Genomic DNA, 24,111 nt, shown 5'->3' on the forward strand with positions numbered 1-24,111 from the left:
TTGAAAAGCCGCAAAAGGCTAGTGATAAAAAGTTTAATAGTTAAATTTGAACCTGAGCAGCAATAAAACATGTAAAACTTTAATCATTTGTACACAACCCGGAAATATCTCGGATATGATAGGTGATGCTGAAAAAATAGACAAGAACATACATAACATCAAAATGAGTGTGGATGAAGTTCAAAAAGCTCCCAGTGGACAAAATATTCTCTCACATGACAAAAAACCTAACTATCTTGTAATAGCTAATCAAGAATTACAGATGATGACAGAACATTAGGAAGAAACATTTGAACATTTTACTTACGGGTGGGTATAATATTCATAAAGCTATATAAATCTGAACCTGTTACAAAGGCACTGAATTAAAAAAATCTACAAACACATTATACAAATAAAAGTTGAATATGTTTCCATAGAACAAACCACACTGGCGTTCCCCCTGGTGATGTGTTCAGCACCCTGACATTTATTTAAAAGCATTGCACAATCCCTGAGCTGTGGTTGTGCGTCAAAGCCTCAGTAGTTGAAGGGTCTCCCGTCATCGTGTGAGTAGTTGCTGTTGCTCTGGCCTTGGTTCCGAGCGTACGGATTCTGCTGAGGCCGATCCTGAGTGTACGGGTTGTTCAAAGGTCGCGAATCTGCATAGGGGTTGCTTGCGGCTCGAGTCTGGGCGTATGGGCTGGTCTGGTTGCGAGGACGCTGGTAGGGGCTGCCGCTCGTGTTGTCTGAGTGGTCATTGAGCCACTGCAATGAAAGGATCGTGTTTGTTTTACGTCAATGATTATTTCAGCACCGTTTCAGCACATTTTTGCAGGGTTTTTCCTCGCCTCTGTCGCAAAACACTGATACTTTTCACCAAAAAAGAAAGGATTTTTCCCACTTGTTTAGGCTCTAGAGTAGTGGTTCTCAAATGGGGGTACGCGTACCACTGGGGGTACTTGAAGGTATGCCAACGGGTACGTGAGATGTTTAAAAAATATTCTAAAAATAGCAACGATTCAAAAATCCTTTAGAAACATATTTATTGAATAATACTTCAACAAAATATGAATGTAAGTTCATAAACTGTGAAAAGAAATGCAGCAATGCAATATTCAGTGTTGATTGCTAGATTTTTTTTGTGGAACATGTTCCATAAATATTGATGTTAAAGATTTATTTTTTTGTGAAGAAATGTTTAGAATTAAGTTCATGAATCCAGATGGATCTTTATTACAATCCCCAAAGAGGGCACTTTAAGTTGATGATTACTTCTATGTGTAGAAATCTTTATTAATGATTGAATCACTTGTTTATTTTTCAACAAGTTTTTAGTTGTTTTTTTCCCAAATAGTTCAAGAAAGACCACTACAAATGAGCAATATTTTGCACTGTTATACAATTTAATAAATCAGTAACTGATGACATAGTGCTGTATTTTACTTATTTATCTCTTTTTTCACGAAAAAATGCTTTGCTCTGATTAAGGGGTACTTGAAATAAAAAAAATGTTAACAGGGGGTACATCAATGAAAAAAGGTTGAGAACCACTGCTCTAGAGGCCATAGTTGCCACAGACGTGGACAGCTCCTTTTAGGTCTTATTTCCAAAATTGTGTACACTACTGAATTGGGGTCTTATGGCCCTTATGTGGACACTTATACTGCTATCTGGTGGTGTCAGAAGAGTATAACATACAATGGAATTTGCAAAAAAAAAGTGTAAAAATAAGAATTAGCATGTCATTAAACATGAAGTACATGTTTGTTACTTAAGGACTAAGTACATCAAATAAAAAGATGATTCGTTTTTTATTCTAATTAGGGTCCAATAAGCCCAAATAGCAAAGAGAAATAAAACAAGCATGTAAACAAACAGATTGGGCCTTAAGAAGTTCGATGACAAAAATGCCATATTTGGTTTTGTTTACAATAAGACTAAAAAAAAAGATGTTTAAAAAACAAACTCTACCAAAAGAATCAATGTACGAATTAATATCACTTTTAAAATGATCCAATATTTACTATCATGGAAAGCAGTTGAATCATGAAAATATACTTTTTTTGATTACATTAGCCGCTATTTATAGTGGAGCCCAATAAAATATATGTCAAAAATAACATAAAAAGTAAAATAATATAAATAAATACTTTCATATTTTGAAAAAGGGTGCACTTTTTTGGTAATTTAACTTTTAGTCCATGGCACAATAAATGTCAGTAAAATATAATTAAATAAAAACTGTAAATAAATAAATGTATGTATATATATATATATATATATATATATATATGTATATATATATATATATATATATATATATATATATATATATATATATATATATCGATACATATATATATATGTGTATATATATATATATATATACATATATATATATATATATGAAGCCACCTCTCCTGAAAATGATCTGTCTATGGTACACTTATTAATGATGAAAAATGATATCTTTTTGCGATTAAATAGTTTAATTGTTTGACAGCCCTAGTTTATTAAAGTTAACCACTGCCACTACTACTTTTTTTTCAAATAAAAAAACAATAATAGTAGTGAAACATATTTAGATAAATACTGTCTATGGTACACTTATTAATGATGAAACATTATATCTATCTGCAATTAATCGCGATTACATATTTTTATCGTTTGACAGCCCTAGTTATCTATATCAAAGTTAACTACTGTTACTTTATTTTAAAATAAAAAACAATAATAGTAGTGAAACATATTTAGATAAATACAGTAAATTAATAACTATTTCAAAATTAACAGAAACAACATAAAATACAGTATTTTTTTAAAGGAACTAAAGAATTAAAAAAATATTGTCTCTTAACAAAAAAATAAGGAAGAATAATAGCAGCGGAATCATGCAAATTAAATGTAAAACCTCAACATATTTACTGTGAGAAAAATATTTTTCGTTCATTCTTAAGAGACCCAGCATATTTTTGTAAGTAATAAATGAAAAAAAGTGCAACCACGTAGACTTACAGCCTGAACAAAAGATTTACTTTACATCATAGCTCCTAAAAAAAAGTTGTATTAAAGTGCCTCAAAGCGTACCTGGTGGGTTGCTTAAGTTTTTTTTTACCTTTATCTTTGACTACTTTACTCACCGAACTCTTCCCCTCGGCCAACAAGTTGTGGCGGCCATTGCTCTGCGTCATCTCCAGATTGGTCCCGTTGTCCCAGGCGGTGGAGGCCGTGGCCCGCGGGATCCTGGGCACGCCACCGCTTGGGAAAGGTTTCAGGCCGTGGTCTGCTGATTCTGTCTTTACTGGCAAGGGCTGCCTGTTGGCTGGGAGGCTGTCAACCAGCGGGTGCTTATCATTATAGGAGTGGCCCAATTCATGATTCTTCTCCGCGTTCGACCCCTTGTGTTTCTTGGACGTCTTCTCCGTGGATCTATCAGGACAAACAATTACAGTCAAAATATTGCAACAATGTGTATTGTTTCTAGTGTAGTTTGCAGTGTCTCCAAAAGGTGAGCAGCTTTCATATAACAAACTTTTTTGTATTTTCTTTTAGAGCGGTTCAATTATTTTTGCCTTTATGATTTATTAATCGCCATCATTTTAAAATTAACAACGCAACTCATCCTCTTGTTTGCTATCGGGGTCGTTTCATGCCATCTGCTGGTTTACATGCATAAATCTCGAGAGCCCGAACATAACACCACATGTTTTTTTTTATTTAACTTTGCTATAGTGGAAACATACTGTCCTATGTTTAGGTCAATATGGTAACTGAGAATCAATTCCTGCACATAATCATGCAGAAAAACCTCCCCAGGTCACTGGTGAGTGTGAGTGACCGGAAGAAAAGTTAGGCGTCACCTTTTGGTTCACGCGTACGAATCCTTTTATAAGACATTTTTTGGGGAAAAAATAACTAGAAGTCTAGCATTGTGAATCCTTACATTATGAATGGAGGCCAACTTTTTAGGAGGAAAATATCTGCAGTCTAGTATTATACATTTCTATATTACAAATATAAGACACCTTTTTGGGGGAGAAAATACCCAGTAGTCTTGTATTATGAATACCCAATTTCACAAATATAAGATAACTTTTTTTAAGGGAAATTACGTAGTAATTTTGCATTATAAATCCTTATATTATATCCCTATATTACAAATATAAGACCATTTTTGGGGGGGACAATACCTAGTAAAATACTAATCTTATTTTATGAATCCCTACATTACAAAAATTGGAGGACTTTTTTACGGGAAAAATACCCAGTAGTCTAGTATTATGAATGTCTATATTAAAAACATGAGGCCACTTTTTAGGGGGAAAATACCTTGTCGTCTTTTAGTATGAATCCCTAAATTACAAATACAAGAATATTTTTAGGGGAAAACACGTAGTAGTCTTGTATTATGAATCCTTATATTATAGCCCTATATTACGAATATAACACCATTTTTGGTGGAAAAAAACCTAGTAAAATACTTAGTAATCTTATTTAATGAATCCCGATATTACGAAAATTGGAAGACTTTTTTTACGGGAAAAATACCCAGTAGTCAAGTATTATGAATGTCCATATTACAAATATAAGGCAACTTATATATCTAGTAGTCCATCCATCCATCCATTTTCTACCGCTTATTCCCTTTTGGGGTCGCGGGGGGCGCTGGCGCCTATCTCAGCTACAATCGGGCGGAAGGCAGGGTACACCCTGGACAAGTCGCCACCTCATCGCAGGGCCAACACAGATAGACAGACAACATTCACACTCACATTCACACACTAGGGCCAATTTAGTGTTGCCAATCAACCTATCCCCAGGTGCATGTCTTTGGAAGTGGGAGGAAGCCGGAGTACCCGGAGGGAACCCACGCATTCACGGGGAGAACATGCAAACTCCACACAGAAAGATCCCGAGCCTGGATTTGAACCCAGGACTGCAGGACCTTCGTATTGTGAGGCAGACGCACTAACCCCTCTGCCACCGTGAAGCCCTATCTAGTAGTCTTTGACTTGAATTCAAGATAAATGATTCAAATTGTTTTCAGTATGTAAAGACATTCAGGATAAAAGTTATCAGAAACTGTTTTCATTCAAATTTGATACTTGATTGATTTAGAGCATGGGTGTCAAACTCTGGCCCGCGGGCCAAATTTGGCCCGCCGTTTAATTAAATTTGGCCCTTGAGGCAATATCAAATTAACATTAGAGCTGGCCCGCCGGTAACACCACATTCACCGCTAATACTCATACTTGCCAACCATCCCGATTTTCCCAGGAGACTCCCGAAGTTTAGTGCCCTTCCCGAAAATCTCCCTGGGCAACCATTTTCCCGATTTCCACCCGGACAACAATATTGGGAGCGTGCCTTAAAGGCACTGTCCTCTACATGTCGTCACGTCCTCTTTTCCTCCATATAAACAGCTTACTGGCCAAGTCACATAATATATGCGGCTTTCACACACAAATACTTGGTCAACAGCCATACAGGTCACACTGAGGGTGGCGGTATAAACAACTTTAACGTCGTTACAATAATGCGCCACACTGTGAACCTACACCAAAGAAGACTGACAAAACACATTTCAGGAGAACACCCGCACCGTAACACAACATAAACACAACAGAACAAATACCCAGAACCCCTTGCAACACTAACTCTTCCGGAATGCTACAATATACACCATGCTGCCCTATTTAAGCCTTGCTTGTTCAATATTCATTGTAAAACTTGTTTGGGTCCCTATTAAAAGGTTAATTTGTTCAACCTTGGCCCGCAGCTTTGTTCAGTTTTAAAGTTTGGCCCACTCTATATTTGAGTTTGACACGCCTGATTTAGAGGAAAAACCTGGTAGTCTAGTATCCGAATCCCTATAATACAAATACAAGACAACGTTTGGGGGGAAATATGTAGTCATCTAGTACTATGAGTCCCTATATTACAAATATAAGACAATGTTTTTTTGGGGGAAATACCTCGTAGTCTTGTATTAAAAAACCCTATATCACGAATATAAGACACATTTTTTGTGGAAAATACCTACTAATATTGTAATATAAATTCCTATTTTAAGAATATGAGAATACTTTTTTTATGGGAAAATACCTAGTAGTCTTGTATTATGAATCCTTAAATTACAAATATAAGAATATTTTTAGGGGAAAATACCTAGTAGTCTTGTATTATGAATCCTTATATTATAGCCCTATATTGCAAATATAAGATAACTTTTGTAAGGGAAGAATACCTGGTAAAATACCTTTATTATGATTATTATCGATATCAGGTACAGTAGTTTTCATTAGATAACAATAAACAAAACAAATTCAGGATAAAATAACAACAGGTAGGTTTTTTTTTTTCATTACACGATAATACATGAATGAATCCAAGATAAATGATATCAGAAACTAGGGGTTTCATTCAAATTGTTTTTTTTTTAGTACATAACTCGGTTGGTAGAGCAGCCGTGCCAGCAACTTGAGGGTTGCAGGTTCGATTCCCGCTTCCGTCATCCTAGTCACTGCCGTTGTGTCCTTGGGCAAGACACTTTACCCACCTGCTCCCAGTGCCACCCACACTGGTTTAAATGTAACTTAGATATTGGGTTTCACTATGTAAAGCGCTTTGAGTCACTAGAGAAAAGCGCTATATAAATATAATTCACTTCACTTCACTTCACATAGAGACATTCAGGAGAAAAGTTATCAGAAACTGTTTTCAATCAAATTTGATACTTGATTGACTTAGGGGAAAAACCTGGTAGTCTAGTATCATGAATCCCTATAATACAAATAAAAGACAATGTTTTGGGGGAAATAACTAGTCATCTAGTACTATGAGTCCCTATATTACAAATATAAGACAACATTTTTGAGGGAAAATACTTCGTAGTCTTGTATTTTAAATGCCTATATCACAGATATAAGACATGTTTTGTGGAAAATATCTACTTGTCTTGTAATATAAATTCCTATATTACAAATATAGGAATACTTTTTTTATGGGAAAATACCTAGTCTTGTATTATGAATCCTGATATTCTAAATGTAAGATTACTTTTTAGGGGACAAATACCTATTAGTCTTGTATTCAGGTCAGTCTGGGAACTGAGAATCAATTCTTGCACAGAATCATGAAGTGTGAGTGATGGGAAGAAAAGCTTTCCTGGGATTTGCAAGTGCGAATCCATATTATACAAATATAAGATGGCTTTTGTTGTGGTAAAATACCTAGTAGTTGTGTGTTTGTGTCAGTATGGTAACTGAGACTCAATTCTTGCACAGAGTCATGAAAAAGAAGTCATCGTTGTGTGGCAGGAAGAAAAGCTCGCCAACTGCTTGTTTTATTTAGGCTAATAGGGGGCTAACTGGGTTACCATGGCCGATACAACTCACTTGCAAGACATGACGATCAGAGTGATGGTCGAGATGAGCAACAGTCCTCCGAACACGGAGCCGACAACCACCAACGCCAGCTGCCATGCTAACGAACAGGCAATAGGACGTTATAGCACACAGTGCAGCTTACTGTTACGCTAGACAACACATGTAGCGACTGTTTCACTCACTTTCGTTGCAGTTAAAACCAGAATGACCGTATGGACAACTGAAAGAAAAGATAATAATGCATTGTTATTATCGTTAATAATGATATTATTTAAGACAATAAAGCTACTTACTCCATACAATGTCGAGTTCCGTTTGGTTTCTGGCCACTTGGACAAGCTGCAGATGTAGAACAGTTGGAAATGAGATTTGAAAAGATGCACTACCTCAGGGGTCTCAGACACGCGGCCCGCGAGACGTTATTTTGCGGCCCCCACCTTAATATGAAAGTTTAATGTTAGTGCGGCCCGCAAGTTTTATATGAATGGCGCTTGACAGCTTTGTGTTATTTGGGTCCAAAATGGCTCTTTCAACGTTTTTGGTTGCCTTCCCCTGCATTAGTGGAAAAGCGGAAAATGAGTGAAAGCGACAGAGACGTTGCCATGGAGACGAGGGTTTTCTTACGTTCCTGGCTGCTGTCACACCGCGACACCTGTCCATCAGTAATAACCTTCCCCGATAACCTGCACCAATTCAAACCGTTATTTGTTTTTTTTATTGTTTAATTTGCATTGCCTCACACGATAAAAACTACATACATTTCTATACAACACTCCGGGAGCAGTCACTTTTTTGCGCTCGCTATTAACCACCGGCCGCCGTGTTGCTGTAGGGAGGAAATAACATTATTCTCTGTGCGTCACCTAAATACAAATATATTCCACAACCCTAAACATGTCTTTTTCAAACCCCGCAGTTAAGAGAAAGGTTAGTGATGCGCAAAGACAATTCCGGGAAAAGTGAGTGATGCAATATTTCTTTGTTGAGCACAGGGGCACCCCGACGTGTTTTATTTGCACAGAGAAAGTTGCGGTGCACAAGGGATGCAAGTTGAAACGTCATTATACAACTAGACATGCTAAGGAGTATGCAACATATTTTTTTAAATATTTTCCTGCGGTCAAGCCTCACCCAGACTCTGCATCCTGTGGCCCCCAGGTAAATTGAGTTTGAGACCCCTGCACTACCTTTTTGTCAGCCAATCAGGTGTACTTACCGACACACATCCTCTCGCTGAAGTCGGTGTAAATGTAACCCGCCGCACAGGTGCACTCAAAGAAGCCTTCTTTGGCCGAACACGACGACGTTTCCTTCTCACAGGGGTTCTTAAGACACAGGTCGGTCTCTGCAAACGACGAGAAAAGAAATGACCGTATTGACACGGATATAAGATGAGGACTTGGGAGTGGGGGATAACGTACTAAGAAATATGGAATTGGCCAGAATGCAGTCGGCGCATTTGGAAGCATTCGCCATGATGTCATCAAACATCTGTGTCGTGATGGGTTGAGTCACGAAGAAAAAGAGCTCTACAGTCGCGTTGACGCCGCTTGAATTTGATCGCTTGTTTTCCAAGCGCCTGTGCAGACATAATGACATTATAATGGTTTTGTTTATTTTGAACATAAATGACAAGGACAAAATATAAATATGTTTTATAATAAAGTTTTAGTCAAATAACAAATAAGTAAATAATAAAGGAGTAAAAATTGACAGAATAAGGACATTATAATGGTTTTGTTTATTTTGAACATAAATGACAAGGACAAAATATAAATATGTTTTATAGTAAAGTGTTAGTCAAATAACAAATAAGTAAATAATAAAGGAGTAAAAATTGACAGAATCATTGTAAACACAAAAAACACACTATTGAAGATATATGATAAACATTACTTGATTTGGATAGTGAAATACAGGAGTAAAAACTGTCAAAACCATTGTTTAACAAATAAATAAACATAACATAGCCAGATAATAGGTACCACCTTGTTATTACATTGTATGATGAATTCAGGGTTAATGATATCAGGTATTGTGGTTCTCATTAAATTACAATAAACGAAAAAAATCCAAAATAAATAACAGATGGTAACTGTTGTTTTCATTACACAATAACACATGAATGAATCCAAGATGAATGATATCAGAGAATAAAGTTGTCAATCTAAATTGTATGCAGTACATGAAGAAATTCAGGATAAAAGTTGTTTTCATTTAAATTTGATACATGAAAGAGTTCAGGGTAAATGATCACGGATACTATTATTCTCATTAAATGATAATAAATTATTCCAGGTAAAATATATTTGATTTTAATAAACATAATTCATTATTGAAATTGGATAAGATAAGATACTGTAAATGGTTTTCATCAAACAATAAATGGAAAAAAAACAGCAAATTTGATCAGATACTGAGGTTTTTTTCATTAATAAATGAATGCATTCAGGAGACATGATAATAGAGATTGTTGTTTTCATTAAAAATTGATACATGAATGAATGAACTTACGATAAATGACAACGGGTGCTGTTGTTTTCATTCCAAAAAACTCATACATGAATAACTTCAGGATAAATGGTATCAGATACTGTAATTCTTCCCATATAACAATACATTAATTAATCCAGGGCATTATATCAGATACTGTGGTTTTCATTAAACAATATTACCTGAATTTGAGACAAATTACATTCGATGAAGTGATTTTCGATAAACAATAATAAATCAATACATTTGGATACATTATGTCATATACTGTACTGTGTTTTTTTATTAACCAATAATTGAACCCATTCAGGCTAAATGATATCAAATACATTGGTCTTTATTGCTCAATGATAAATTAATGCATTCAGGATATCGTAAATTAAAAATCATACTGTGGTTTTCATCAAAATAATTCATTGGGAATTAAGGATAACTGACATTAGATGCTGTGGTTTTCATGAAACAATGATAAGTGTGTGACTTTAGAAATAATTAAATGGTGAAAGTGTTTGGCAACTTACTTGAGTTCCAGCACCGTACTGTTACTGAAGCCATATTGGTCCATGAATGAAAGCCACAGCTGTGTTATGGAGAGAGAATATATATTTTAGGTTAACTTTGACTTCATCTCACACACTCAAATGGATGACACCACTGTTTATATGATGTACAGTAATATTTCTGACCTTGTTCAAAATGTTAAGTGTAAACAAACCAATACACTATGCGGTGGCTCTGTAAGCAAACTCTGTCAGATTGACTTGAATTTTCTCACACAGCTCTACAAAACCCCCACAGGGGTTGAGTTCAATCACCACCAAATTTGGCACACACCTTTAAGGAACTGTCAGCACATGTGTGTCAAATTTGAGTCAGATTGGCAAAAAAACACAAAATGTGTCATTGACCATTTCTGCAATGACTGTAACACTTAAAAATGTTTTGTTTTCATCAAAAATAATTCATGCAAAGTCTGCTCTTCAATTCAGAGATGTGGTTGGGCATGTACAGCATGGGAGAGCAGGACTCAGATTCATCCCAAAAACTCCCCGATGGCACAAAGCAACATCAAAGCAGAAGAGACGGCTAGTAGTAGAGGAAGTCAGGAGACAGGAGGAGTGAGAGCGACATGCTAAAGTCGTCTCAATGGCCAAGCAGGGGAGATGGACCAACTGGGAAAGCCTGGAGAAGAAAAAGCTCAACTGGTATGACATCTGGCAGATGCAGGGAGCACGGCTGAGTTTTATCATCAAAGCCACGTACAACCTGCTACCGTCCCCCCTAAATATGAAAACCTGGTACGGAGAAGATCCCGCCTGTTCCCTGTGTCAAGTACCTGCATCTCTGAGACATATCCTATCAGGGTGTACTATAAGTCTCACCCAAGGACACTATACTTGGCGGCATAACCAAGTACTCAGAGAGCTTGCATTAACACTGGAACAGAGGCGAACCACCACAAACAATCTCCCACAAACACCAGCAGGAAAAGTCCATTTCACACATTTTGTACCAGCTGGCCAACATCAAGAGTGTCAAACGACACCAAATAATGCAAGCATCCTGCAGTCGGCCCGAGATTGGTAATTGGAAGTAGACCTCGATAAAAAGCTTGTGTTTCCCCCAGAAATAATGGCTACAACACTCCGGCCAGACATGGTCCTGTGGTCTCCATCAGCAAAGCTGGCTTATGTCGTGGAGCTGACAGTACCATGGGAAGAAGGGGTTGAAGAGGCTTACGAGAGGAAAAGAAACAAATATTCTGACCTGGCAGCTAAAGCATCCCAGAACGGCTGGAAGACCAACATTTTCCCAGTAATGGGATGCAGGGGATTTATTGCCACATCTACCATCAGTCTGTCGAGGAAAATAGGGGTGAAGGGATGCTCCCTCCAACAGGCTATCAAGTCCATGTCAAATGCTGCCGAAAAAGCCAGCAACTGGCTCTGGATTAAGCGCAAGGACCCCAACTGGGCGGTAGAATAAGAGACAATGGTATGCGGTCAGGCTTAGGCCTGACTCAGGGAAAAGGACGACCCTGCCATGCATAGTCCGACAGGATATGGAGGGTATGGCAAGGAGGGGGGGTGTATCTGGGACGCTAGGTACACCGTTGAGCCCTCTGGAGACGTCGTGGGCTTCAAATCAACGAAACGTCGATGAAGCACGGTGCCCACCCGAAGACCCCAATGACATACTTACCCTCCCTTTCACCACTCCACACCGACTGCTACCGTCAAGACTGTTCCTACTTTACAAAGGCATTGAAACATCTAGTTCTATTTGCTTCACTTCATTACATGCTAGCATGTCTTCCAGTGCATTCTTGACCAACACCCATAGGAGGCATCACAAATGTCATTTATCTTCATGACTATAAATGTTTAAAATCCAAACAACATTGTTGAATATTGGTGGTTCCACAGTACAAGAAACAAACAAACCTGTGCAGTAATTTTCTTTGAGGCGTGGGCAAATGCGTCTGATGTTTTGGTTGCCATTTCCTCAACATAGGTTAATTTGGGCACCTGCAGTTGTCCAGGGAAAACTTGAGCTGAAATAAAACAAATTGACAAAAACATTGGTTTATTGATCGTAAGGAAATATTGTACTGATCTGAATGTAACACATATCTTAGTATTTTGTTATCAGAACAAAGACAGGTTGTCTTATATAGATAGATAGATTTGGGGTCTTGAGATTTAAAACTTGCCAACCAACAGATTGAGCTATTTGGGTTTCAAATACATTCCTAATTTTCAAAAATCGATTTTATTTACTATTTAAAAAATAAATAAATAAATAAATAAATAAATATATATATATATATATATATATATATATATATATATATATATATATATATATATATATATATATATATACATAAATATATATATATATATATATATATATATATATATATATATATATATATAAATATATATATATATCCATCCATTTTCTACCGCTTATTCCTTTGGGGTCATGGGGGCGCTGGTGCCTATCTCAGCTACAATCGGGCGGAAGGCGGTGTACACCCTGGACAAGTCGCCACCTCATCGCAGGACCAACACAGATAGACAGACAACATTCACACTCACATTCACACACTAGGGCCAATTTAGTGTTGCCAATCAACCTATCCCCAGGTGCATGTATGTATATATATATATATATATATATATACACGTATGGACGTAGACCCAAACTTAAACAAGTTAAAAAACTTATTCGGGTGTTACCATTTAGTGGTCAATTGTATGGAATATGTACTGTACTGTGCAATCTACTAATAAAAGCTTTAATCAATCAATCAATAAACTTATTTTTTATTTTAAGAATCCATTTTTAAAATCAGCCTTCCCGGTAAGTTCTATTCAGGTGTACTGGAGAGGAGGCTACGCCGGATAGTCGAACCTCGGATTCTGGAGGAACAGTGTGGTTTTCATCCCGGTCGTGGAACTGTGGACCAGCTCTATACTCTCGGCAGGGTTCTTGAGGGTGCATGGGAGTTTGCCCAACCAGTCTACATGTGCTTTGTGGACTTGGAGAAGGCATTCGACCGTGTCCCTCGGGAAGTCCTGTGGGGAGTGCTCAGAGAGTATGGGGTATCGGACTGTCTTATTGTGGCGGTCCGCTCCCTGTACGATCAGTGCCAGAGCTCAGTCTGCATTGCCGGCAGTAAGTCGAACACATTTCCAGTGAGGGTTGGACTCCGCCAAGGCTGACCTTTGTCACCGATTCTGTTCATAACTTTTATGGACAGAATTTCTCGGCGCAGTCAAGGCGTTGAGGGGTTCCGGTTTGGTGGCTGCAGGATTAGGTCTCTTCTTTTTGCAGATGATGTGGTCCTGACGGCTTCATCTGGCCAAGATCTTCAGCTCTCACTGGATCGGTTCGCAGCCGAGTGTGAAGCGACCGGGATGGGGGTCAGCACCTCCAAGTCCGAGTCCATGGTTCTCGCCCGGAAAAGGCTGGAGTGCCATCTCCGAGTTGGGGAGGAGATCTTGCCCCAAGTGGAGGAGTTCAAGTACCTAGGAGTCTTGTTCACGAGTGAGGAAAGAGTGGTCCGTGAGATCGACAGGCGGATCAGTGCGGCGTCTTCAGTAATGCGGACGCTGTATCAATCTGTTGTGGTGAAGAAGGAGCTGAGGAGAAGTTGTTTGGGGGCACCTTTTGGATTGCATGTATGCATCTCGAGACAAGTGTTTAAATTAGAGGGAGAGTGAGGATGTTCTATAGGGGCCCCAAGCACTCAGGGGCTCTTGGACTTTTGTAAAGTTTAACAATCTTTTTTTCTGTCAATTTAAAACTTGGATATGTAAGTAATATACACACAAAAAACAACGTCATAAATGTTAATATAAAATTAATATAGCCGTGAAAGTTCAATAACAAGATCACTTGAATCTAAATAAAAATGATTCACACCCCTTATCAAAAATGCAAAATGGTTTGTTCCACGTGGATAACAACAAATCTGGCGTGAAACAAAGCTCACATTTTGGCATTCACACACAGCGCCAGCATTTTGGAGCAAGGATGAGGTGATAGAAGATATAATACAACAATTTGTGGCAGCATTGGAAAAAGCAATGGAAAAGTTTCACTGCCGAAGCTCGTAACTGTGGTGCACTCAAGGACCCCAAACTAAAGTTCGAAACAAAGGTGTCAACAGGTTTTAAAGACGGGGGTGATTTAACCCTGCTATTAATATAATCATAATGAAAATTATGAATTACTGTGACTTTTTTAACAATACCAAATTATTTAGGGAAGGTTATTTAGATATGTCTAGATATGTTAGTCACATCTTTCAAAAGTCAAAACCCTGATTAAAGTTTAACATGTGTTTTAAAAAGCTTGTTTCAACCATAATTTGTTGTGTAAACAAGTGGGTGTATAGGCCGACAATGTTGGGTTGCGGGTGCGATGTGGGGACCTTTATGACTTTTGTGTATGGGAGCCCAGTATTCTGTGCTACACTCCGTCTGTTTTGTTCTGTATAACTGTCATTGCTCGAAAAATTTTAAATGAATCAAAATAAATATTGTTATGAATTATTGACCTATTGAAGGCTCCAATTAATTAACGTCTAAATTTCACTGTAAAGTATTTTTTGGAGGAAAATGCATATCTGGTGTGCATAAAAAACATAGTTGTTTTTTTTAATAAAAAGGGCATGAAACAAACAAACAAACAAACAAAAATGTATAATCCACAAATAGATTTAAAATTGATCCTGAGATTTAGGTGTTGAAAGTAAAAAAAAAAGAAAACAGAAATGAATATATACAAACCCCGTTTCCATATGAGTTGGGAAATTGTGTTAGATGTAAATATAAACAGAATACAATGATTTGCAAATTATTTTCAACCCATATTCAGTTGAACATGCTACAAAGACAACATATCTGATTTTTAAACTGATAAACATTTTTTTTTTTGTGCAAATAATCATTAACTTTAGAATTTGATGCCAGCAACACGTGACAAAGAAGTTGGGAAAGGTGGCAATAAATACTGATAAAGTTGAGGAATGCTCATTATTTGGAACATCCCACAGGTGTGCAGGCTAATTCTGAATAAGTGGGTGCCATGATTGGGTATAAAAGTACCTTCCATGCTATGCTAAGTAATTCACAAACAAGGATGGGGAGAGGGTCACCAATTTGTAAGCAAATTGTTGAACACTTTTAAAACAACATTTCTCAATGAGCTATTGCAAGGAATTTAGGGATTTTACCACCTCCGGTCCGTAAAATCATCAAAAGGTTCAGAGAATCTGGAGAAATCACTGCACGTAAGCGATGATATTACGGACCTTTGATCCCTCAGGCTGTGATGCATCAAAAAAATGACATCAGTGTGTAAAGGATATCACCACATGGGCTCAGGAACACTTCAGAAAACCACTGTCAGTAACTACAGTTGGTCGCTACATCTGTAAGTGCAAGTTAAAATTCTACTATGCAAAGCAAAGCCCATTTATCAACAACATCCAGAAACGCTGCCGGCTTCACTGGTCCCGAGCTCATCTAAGATGGACTGATACAAAGTGGAAAAGTGTTCTGTGGTCTGACGAGTCCACATTTCAAATTATATTTGGAAGCTGTGGACGTGGTGTCCTCCGGAACAAAGAGGAAATAAACTATCCGGATTGTTATAGGCGCAAAGTTCAAAAGCCAGCATTTGTGATGGTATGGGGGCGTATTAGTGCCCAAGGCATGTGTAACTTACACATATGTGAAGGCACCATTAATGCTGAAAGGTACATACAGGTTTTCGAGCAACATACTGTATGTTGTCATCCAAGAAACGGTTATCATGGACGCCCCTGTTTATTTCAGCAAGACAATGCCAAGCCACGTGTTACAACAGCGTGGCTTCGAAGTAAAAGAGTGCGGGTACTTTCCTGGCCCACCTGCAGTCCAGACCTGTCTCCCATCGAAAATGTGTGGCGCATTATGAAGCGTAAAATACGACAGCGGAGACCCCGGATTGTTGAACGGCTGAAGCTCTACATAAAACAAGAATGGGAAAGAATTCCACTTTCAAAGCTTCAACAATTAGTTTCCTCAGTTTCCAAATTTCTATTGAGTGTCCTTAAAAGAAAAGGTGATGTAACACAGTGGTGAACATGCCCTTTCCCAACTACGTTGGCACGTTTTGCAGCCATGAAATTCAAAGTTAATTATTATTTGCAAAAAAAAAAAAAGTTTATGAGTTTGAACATCAAATATCTTGTCTTTGTAGTGCATTCAACTGAATATGGGTTGAAAAGGATTTGCAAATCATTGTATTCCGTTTATTTTTACATCTAACACAATTTCCCAACTCATATGGAAACAGGGTTTGTATGTATATTAATACATACATATCACAAAATTTATTTTGCCTTTAAACAACGTGCCATTCATTTTCCACTGATTGTCACTTATATATATATATGTATATATATATATATTTGGGTTATTAATACTCACCACTCTGACAAGTGTCTCCATTGTGGATTTCCCCGGCCCTGCACAAGCATACAAACGTTTCGTTGGCACGAGCCTCACAGGTGCTCCCGGTGCCACAAGGGTGAGAGTCGCAAATACCTTCAAAGTGGACAAAAACCATTTATGCACTAATAGTACTAACAACACTTGCATGGATGTGTACGCTACGGCTCAAAGTACCTGGAACTTTTGTGGTCGGAGGAACTGTTGGAGGATTACTCGACGGAGCCACTGAATTTGGGGATGAAGGATGAATGGATGGACTGACCGTGGTAGGTTCTGTAGAGTTAGTTGGGTCCGTGGCAGCGACTGCAGTAGGTTCTGTAAGGTTAGCTTGGTCCGCGGCAGCGACTGTAGTAGGTTCTGTAGGTTTGACATCAATTTGCAAATATCTGATTTAGTACTCAGAGCAATTGTTAGCATTCCAAAATTAGCGTTCAAGCTTTGCTAATTTTGCAGGTGTATACTTCAATGTCAAATATTTTGTTACTTCAATCAATCAATCAATGTTTATTTATATTGCCCTAAATCACAAGTGTCTCAAAGGGCTGCACAAGCCACAACGACATCCGCGGTACATAGCCCACATAAGGGCAAGGAAAAACTCACCCCAGTGGGACGTCGGGGACAGTGACTATGAGCAACCTTGGACAGTACCGCATATGTGGAAGACCGAAAGCAATGGATGTTGAGCGGGTCTAAAATGATATTGTGAAAGTCCAGTCCACTTGACAAATAACACCTGTTGACATAAGTATGCTAACTTTTTTAAGCTAATTTCATAGGTATTTACCACATATTTTGGTACTTTACACATGCTAATGTTAGCATGCTAGCATTTTCAACACATTTTTCAAGTTCACACCTCGGAGTAATATATTTTGGCAGCTAGCGCATGCTGCAATTTGCATTTCGGCATGCTATATTTTTTAGCTAATATAGCAGGTTACACCACAGTGTCATATATTTTGGTATTTCACGAATGCCAGCATGTTAGCATAATAGCTTTTTTTGTTGCTAATTTTGCAGGTAAATACTTCAACGTCAAATACTTTGTTACTTGACAAATAACACCTGATAACATGCTAACATTAGTATGCTAACTTTTTAAAGCTAATTTAATTGGTATCTACCACAGTCATATTTTGGTACTTGACGCATGCTAACGTTGGCATGCTAGCATTTTCAACACATTTTTCAAGTACACACCTCGGAGTAATATATTTTGGCAGCTAGCGCATGCTGCAGTTTGCATTTCGGCATGCTATATTTTTTAGCTAATATAGCAGGTTACACCACAGTGTCATATATTTTGGTATTTCACTAATGCTAGCATGTTAGCATAATAACTTTTTTTGTTGCTAATTTTGCAGGTAAATACTTCAACGTCAAATACTTTGTTACTTTACAAATAACACCTGATAACATGCTAACATTAGTATGCTAACTTTTTAAAGCTAATTTAATAAGTATCTACCACAGTCATATTTTGGTACTTGGCGCATGCTATCGTTGGCATGCTAGCATTTTCAACACATTTTTCAAGCACACACCTCGGAGTAATATATTTTGGCAGCTAGCGCATGCTGCAGTTTGCATTTCGGCATGCTATATTTTTTAGCTAATATAGCAGGTTACACCACAGTGTCATATATTTTGGTATTTCACTAATGCTAGCATGTTAGCATAGTAGCTTTTTTTGTTGCTAATTTTGCAGGTAAATACTTCAACGTCAAATACTTTGTTACTTGACAAATAACACCTGATAACATGCTAACATTAGTATGGTAACTTTTCAAAGCTAATTTAATAGGTATCTACCACAGTCATATTTTGGTACTTGGCGCATGCTATCGTTGGCATGCTAGCATTTTCAACACATTTTTCAAGCACACACCTCGGAGTAATATATTTTGGCAGCTAGCGCATGCTGCAGTTTGCATTTCGGCATGCTATATTTTTTAGCTAATATAGCAGGTTACACCACAGTGTCATATATTTTGGTATTTCACTAATGCTAGCATGTTAGCATAGTAGCTTTTTTTGTTGCTAATTTTGCAGGTAAATACTTCAACGTCAAATACTTTGTTACTTGACAAATAACACCTGATAACATGCTAACATTAGTATGGTAACTTTTCAAAGCTAATTTAATAGGTATCTACCACAGTCATATTTTGGTACTTGACGCATGCTAACGTTGGCATGCTAGCATTTTCAACACATTTTTCAAGTACACACCTCGGAGTAATATATTTTGGCAGCTAGCGCATGCTGCAGTTTGCATTTCGGCATGCTAGATTTTTTAGCTAATATAGCAGGTTACACCTCAGTGTCATATATTTTGGTATTTCACTAATGCTAGCATGTTAGCATAGTAGCTTTTTTTTGTTGCTAATCTTGCAGGTATATACTTCAACGTCAAATACTTTGTTACTTGACAAATAACACCTGATAACATGCTAACATTTGTATGCTAACTTTTCAAAGCTAATTTCATGGGTATCTACCTCAGTCATATTTTGGTACTTGACGCATGCTAATGTTGGCATGCTAGTATTTTCAACACATTTTTCAAGTACACACCTCGGGGTAATATATTTTGGCAGCTAGCGCATTCTGCAGTTTGCATTTCGGCATGCTATATTTTTTAGCTAATATAGCAGGTTACACCACAGTGTCATATATTTTGGTATTTCACTAATGCTAGCATGTTAGCATAATAGCTTTTTTTGTTGCTAATTTTGCAGGTAAATACTTCAACGTCAAATACTTTGTTACTTTACAAATAACACCTGATAACATGCTAACATTAGTATGGTAACTTTTTTAAGCTAATTTAATAGGTATCTACCACAGTCATATTTTGGTACTTGACGCATGCTAACGTTGGCATGCTAGCATTTTCAACACATTTTTCAAGTACACACCTCGGAGTAATATATTTTGGCAGCTAGCGCATGCTGCAGTTTGCATTTCGGCAGGCTAGATTTTTTAGCTAATATAGCAGGTTACACCTCAGTGTCATATATTTTGGTATTTCACTAATGCTAGCATGTTAGCATAGTAGCTTTTTTTGTTGCTAATCTTGCAGGTATATACTTCAACGTCAAATACTTTGTTACTTGACAAATAACACCTGATAACATGCTAACATTAGTATGCTAACTTTTTAAAGCTAATTTAATAGGTATCTACCACAGTCTTATTTTGGTACTTGACGCATGCTAACGTTGGCATGCTAGCATTTTCAACACATTTTTAAAGTACACACCTCGGAGTAATATATTTTGGCAGCTAGCGCATGCTGCAGTTTGCATTTCGGCATGCTATATTTTTTAGCTAATATAGCAGGTTACACCTTAGTGTCATATATTTTGGTATTTCACTAATGCTAGCATGTTAGCATAGTAGCTTTTTTTTGTTGCTAATCTTGCAGGTATATACTTCAACGTCAAATACTTTGTTACTTGACAAATAACACCTGATAACATGCTAACATTAGTATGCTAACTTTTCAAAGCTAATTTCATGGGTACCTACCTCAGTCATATTTTGGTACTTGACGCATGCTAATGTTGGCATGCTAGCATTTTCAACACATTTTTCAAGTACACACCTCGGATTAATATATTTTGCATTTTATGCATTTCGGCATGCTATATTTTTAGCTAATTTTGCAGGTTACACCTCAGTGTCCTATATTTTGGTATTTCACTAATGCTAGCATGTTAGCATAATACTGTTAACAGGCCAGCTTTTTTTTTTTTTTTTTTTTTAGATAATTTTGCTCATATTTTTTTTATTACGTGACGTTACCTGGCCAGCATGCTATGTCTTAACATTTTAGTTCGGCTTTGGCTCTTCAGCATTCACACAAAATGTTTACCAAGACCGCATTTCTTAGTTCTTTGAAAACAAAAATATGGTTTTGAAGGACAAAATGACCAAAATAGCCCTGACATTCTTTGAATTGTCTGTCTGTGGCCATCAGTCGAAAAAGTTTGGGCAACCCTGATTCACAATCATAGAAGAACACACTCTTTCCATACACAGTAGACCTGTTCAAAGGTGGAATAGATGTTCCAATAAAGGTACAAAATTAAACCTGCATCAGCTAAATATGTGTTAAAATCCTGCCTTAAAATCTAATCTTTACTACATAAAGCTGTCTTTTTCAAACCATACATTTATTCATTCAAAACGTTTGTCTTATTGAACGCAGCCTCGATTGTAAGCTAAGGAAGTCCAACTTTTTTTGTATTTTATTTTTTATTTTTTATTGAACAACAAACATACATTTATAATGCATACAAAAGTCAAGGAACTTTCAACATCAGCAAAACATGTCAAGGAAAGAAAAGCAAATACAGATCGAGTATTAAATAATAATAATAAAACAATAAAAAAATAAATAAAAAGACAAAAAGGGCTACCTAAATCACTTTAAATGTTTTTAACAAAGATATCAATTTAAAGTTATTTTTTACTCTTAATCATCCTCCAAAATTTGATTGATAACTGTAAACCATTAAGCCAATTAGAAAATGTAGGCCATAATAATACATTATTAGTAATAATAATCAAAACTAAAATAAAAGAATATATATATATATATATGGCGTAACACTTTTTTAAAATTATCATTACTTTTTAATTTAATTGATGTATCTGTAAATACTATTTTGTTTCCCAGCTCTTTCTTTGTTGTTGTTGTTGTTTTTTTGTTTTTTTGGGGGGGGGGGGGGTTATGTGTTATGGCTAAGATATAAACAAAAAAATATATTTTGAGATTTTAGGCAGACTACAGATGTATGATGTATGTAAATATGATGTAATGGATAGGAATGTCTAATGCTGGATGTCAATAAAAGTTACATGAAAATGATATTTTTCCGATTCAAAATGCTTCTGTATTCATTCAATACATAGGATTTCAGCAGGATCTACCCCAGTCTGCTGACTTGCTCGCAGGGTAGTAGTTTTTTTCAAAAAGCTTTTATAATTTAAAGGACAATGTTTTATCAACTGATTGCAATAATGTAAATTTGTTTTAACTATTAAACGCACCAAAAATATGACTTATTTAATCTTTGTGAAAACATTGGACACAGTGTGTTGTCAAGCTTATGAGATGCAATGCAAGTGTAAGCCACTGTGACACTATTGTTCTTTTTATTTTTATTTTTATAAATGTCTAATGATAATGTCAACGAGGGATTTTTAATCACTGCTATGCTGAAATTTTAACTAATATTGATACTGTTGTTGATAATATTCATTTTTGTTTCACTACTTTTGGTTTGTTCTGTGTCGTGTTTGTGTCTCCTCTCAATTGCTCTGTTTATTGCAGTTCTGAGTGTTGCTGGGTCGGGTTTGGTTTTGGAATTGGATTCCATTGTTATGGTATTGCTGTGTAGTGGTTTGTTGGAATGTTAAAAAAAATAAAAAAATAAAAATGTAAATAAATAAATTAAAAAAAATCGATTTAAAAAAAATGACAATCGATCCAGGGTGTACCCCACCTTCCGCCCGATTGTAGCTGAGATAGGTACCAGCGCCCCCCAAAGGGAATAAGCGGTAGGAAATGGATGGATGGATGGATTCTGAATCGCACAAAGTGAGAATCGCGATTCGTGTTCGAATCGATTTTTTCCCACACCTCTAATTTCTATGTTAAGGTCGTTTATAAAAATACCAAATTTGAACTAATGCTAGGTCATTTACAACACACTGCCCCCTATTGAGGGGGAGTGGAAAGTTCAGCTTCATTTGACAACAGAAGTACATAACCAAAACATTAAAATGAAATCGTATACAAGGATGCTGTGGTAATTCCATTGAAAAGGGTGAAAATGTGCTTTTTGAACTGATTAAGGTTCAAAGCAAATAGAGCACTGAGTAAAGCAAACATTGTGTCCTGTCGGGAAGGGTGTGTAATGAATGGGACATTGGGTAAGTTTTGATTGTCTGTTATCAACACACTTGTCAAACATTTACACTGTGTGAGCTTGTACTACCTATTTCTGATATAAATCATTTATAGAAGAGCAAGAAGACCATTTTATTCTTATCTTTTAGAAAACAGTCATCGTAATGTTTTTATTTGTTTTGGATGTCCTGGTAAAGTTAACAAGCACAATTAAACACGGCCAAAAAGGAGTGTATGTAATCCAAAAATGTCTCTATATTGCAGCAATTTACTGTTCATTTAGATACTAGATGGAATAATTCAATTTTAAAATAGTTAATACACCATGAATGAATAGGACACTAAATTGATCAATAACAAGATTAATGATGGATGAATGAAAAAACAACACTGTATACAATAAAAGCATCTATAGGAAAGCAAAATGAATGACTTATATTCAAATTTACTTACTTTTACAGGCAGCGATGAGGCAAAGGACGAAGAGAAGTTTCAATTGTGGCCCCATGATGGAAGTAAAAAAGTCCTAAATGTAATAAAGTGAGAAGAGCTGTGAGTCTTCAATGGCCTCCAAGCTTGGCTGATGACGCAGACGACTTGAGTTCTGCTCACTTTTAATCATTTGCCACTCCTTCAAAGAGGCTGGAAATGTGTGCAAAAAAATAGTGGTAGCTTCCTGTATGCATAGCTGACATGTTCTTACGGCTTTGGGGCCACATATTTGACGTTTGACCCTTCAGTGGAAAAACAGCAACACAACACAACAGTTCCGTTGGAAATATGACAATTTGAAGAAAATCCAACATGTACAGTTTATGTTTACATTTTTGTGGTCGTTTGGAGCTTGCAGAGTCACTATCGCCGTTATTATGACGCTGTCATGGAGCAAACTAAGCACTGATTTTGCTGAAAAGGCAGATTTTTTACATACACCGACATTGTGGCTTCATTTTACCATAACATTTTTTAAAAACAATTAATGATAAATGTTTTTAAATGTACGTCTCTTATTAATGTATTTATTTTTAAATGTATTCATTTATCATTTTATGGAATTTATAAATACATTTTTGACAGCACCCACAAGGAAGAAAGAGTCCTATTTGAAGTTGATTCAATAATTTACACAAATACATAAAATGCATCCCATATTTCACTGTCAGTAACTACAGTTCGTCGCTACATCTGTAAGTGCAAGTTAAAACTCTACTCTGCAAAGCGAAAGGCATTTATCAACAACACCCAGAAACGCCGCCGGCTTTGCTGCGCCCGAGCTCATCTAAGATGGACTGATGCAAAGTGGAAAAGT

General features: G+C 36.7%; 1 protein-coding gene across 1 annotated transcript; it reads right to left on the reverse strand.

The window, feature by feature from the left end:
- Positions 1 to 23,398, reverse strand: LOC133558275 (protein HEG homolog 1-like). The gene is made up of 12 exons (XM_061909521.1): positions 23,256 to 23,398; positions 17,051 to 17,233; positions 16,853 to 16,969; positions 12,308 to 12,417; positions 10,385 to 10,443; positions 8,792 to 8,949; positions 8,587 to 8,715; positions 7,664 to 7,709; positions 7,553 to 7,590; positions 7,380 to 7,467; positions 3,123 to 3,411; positions 1 to 747 (listed from the first exon to the last, which is right to left on the reverse strand). The coding sequence occupies exons 1-12, from the start codon at positions 23,308 to 23,310 to the stop codon at positions 520 to 522; spliced, it is 1,500 nt and encodes a 499-aa protein (XP_061765505.1). The 5' UTR covers positions 23,311 to 23,398; the 3' UTR covers positions 1 to 519.
- Positions 23,399 to 24,111: the final 713 nt, after the last annotated feature.

Source organism: Nerophis ophidion, linkage group LG08 (assembly GCF_033978795.1).
Source record: "Nerophis ophidion isolate RoL-2023_Sa linkage group LG08, RoL_Noph_v1.0, whole genome shotgun sequence".
Taxonomy (NCBI): Eukaryota; Metazoa; Chordata; class Actinopteri; order Syngnathiformes; family Syngnathidae; genus Nerophis; species Nerophis ophidion.

Excerpts from the sequence above, each read along its gene's own strand:
- LOC133558275 (XM_061909521.1), bottom strand. The coding sequence starts at position 23,310 with ATGGGGCCACAATTGAAACTTCTCTTCGTCCTTTGCCTCATCGCTGCC. Across the intron at positions 7,710-8,586 it reads CAGCGAGAGGATGTGTGTCG|CTTGTCCAAGTGGCCAGAAA; the intron begins GTAAGTACACCT and ends CTACATCTGCAG. Across the intron at positions 3,412-7,379 it reads CTGATCGTCATGTCTTGCAA|ATCCACGGAGAAGACGTCCA; the intron begins GTGAGTTGTATC and ends TTGTCCTGATAG.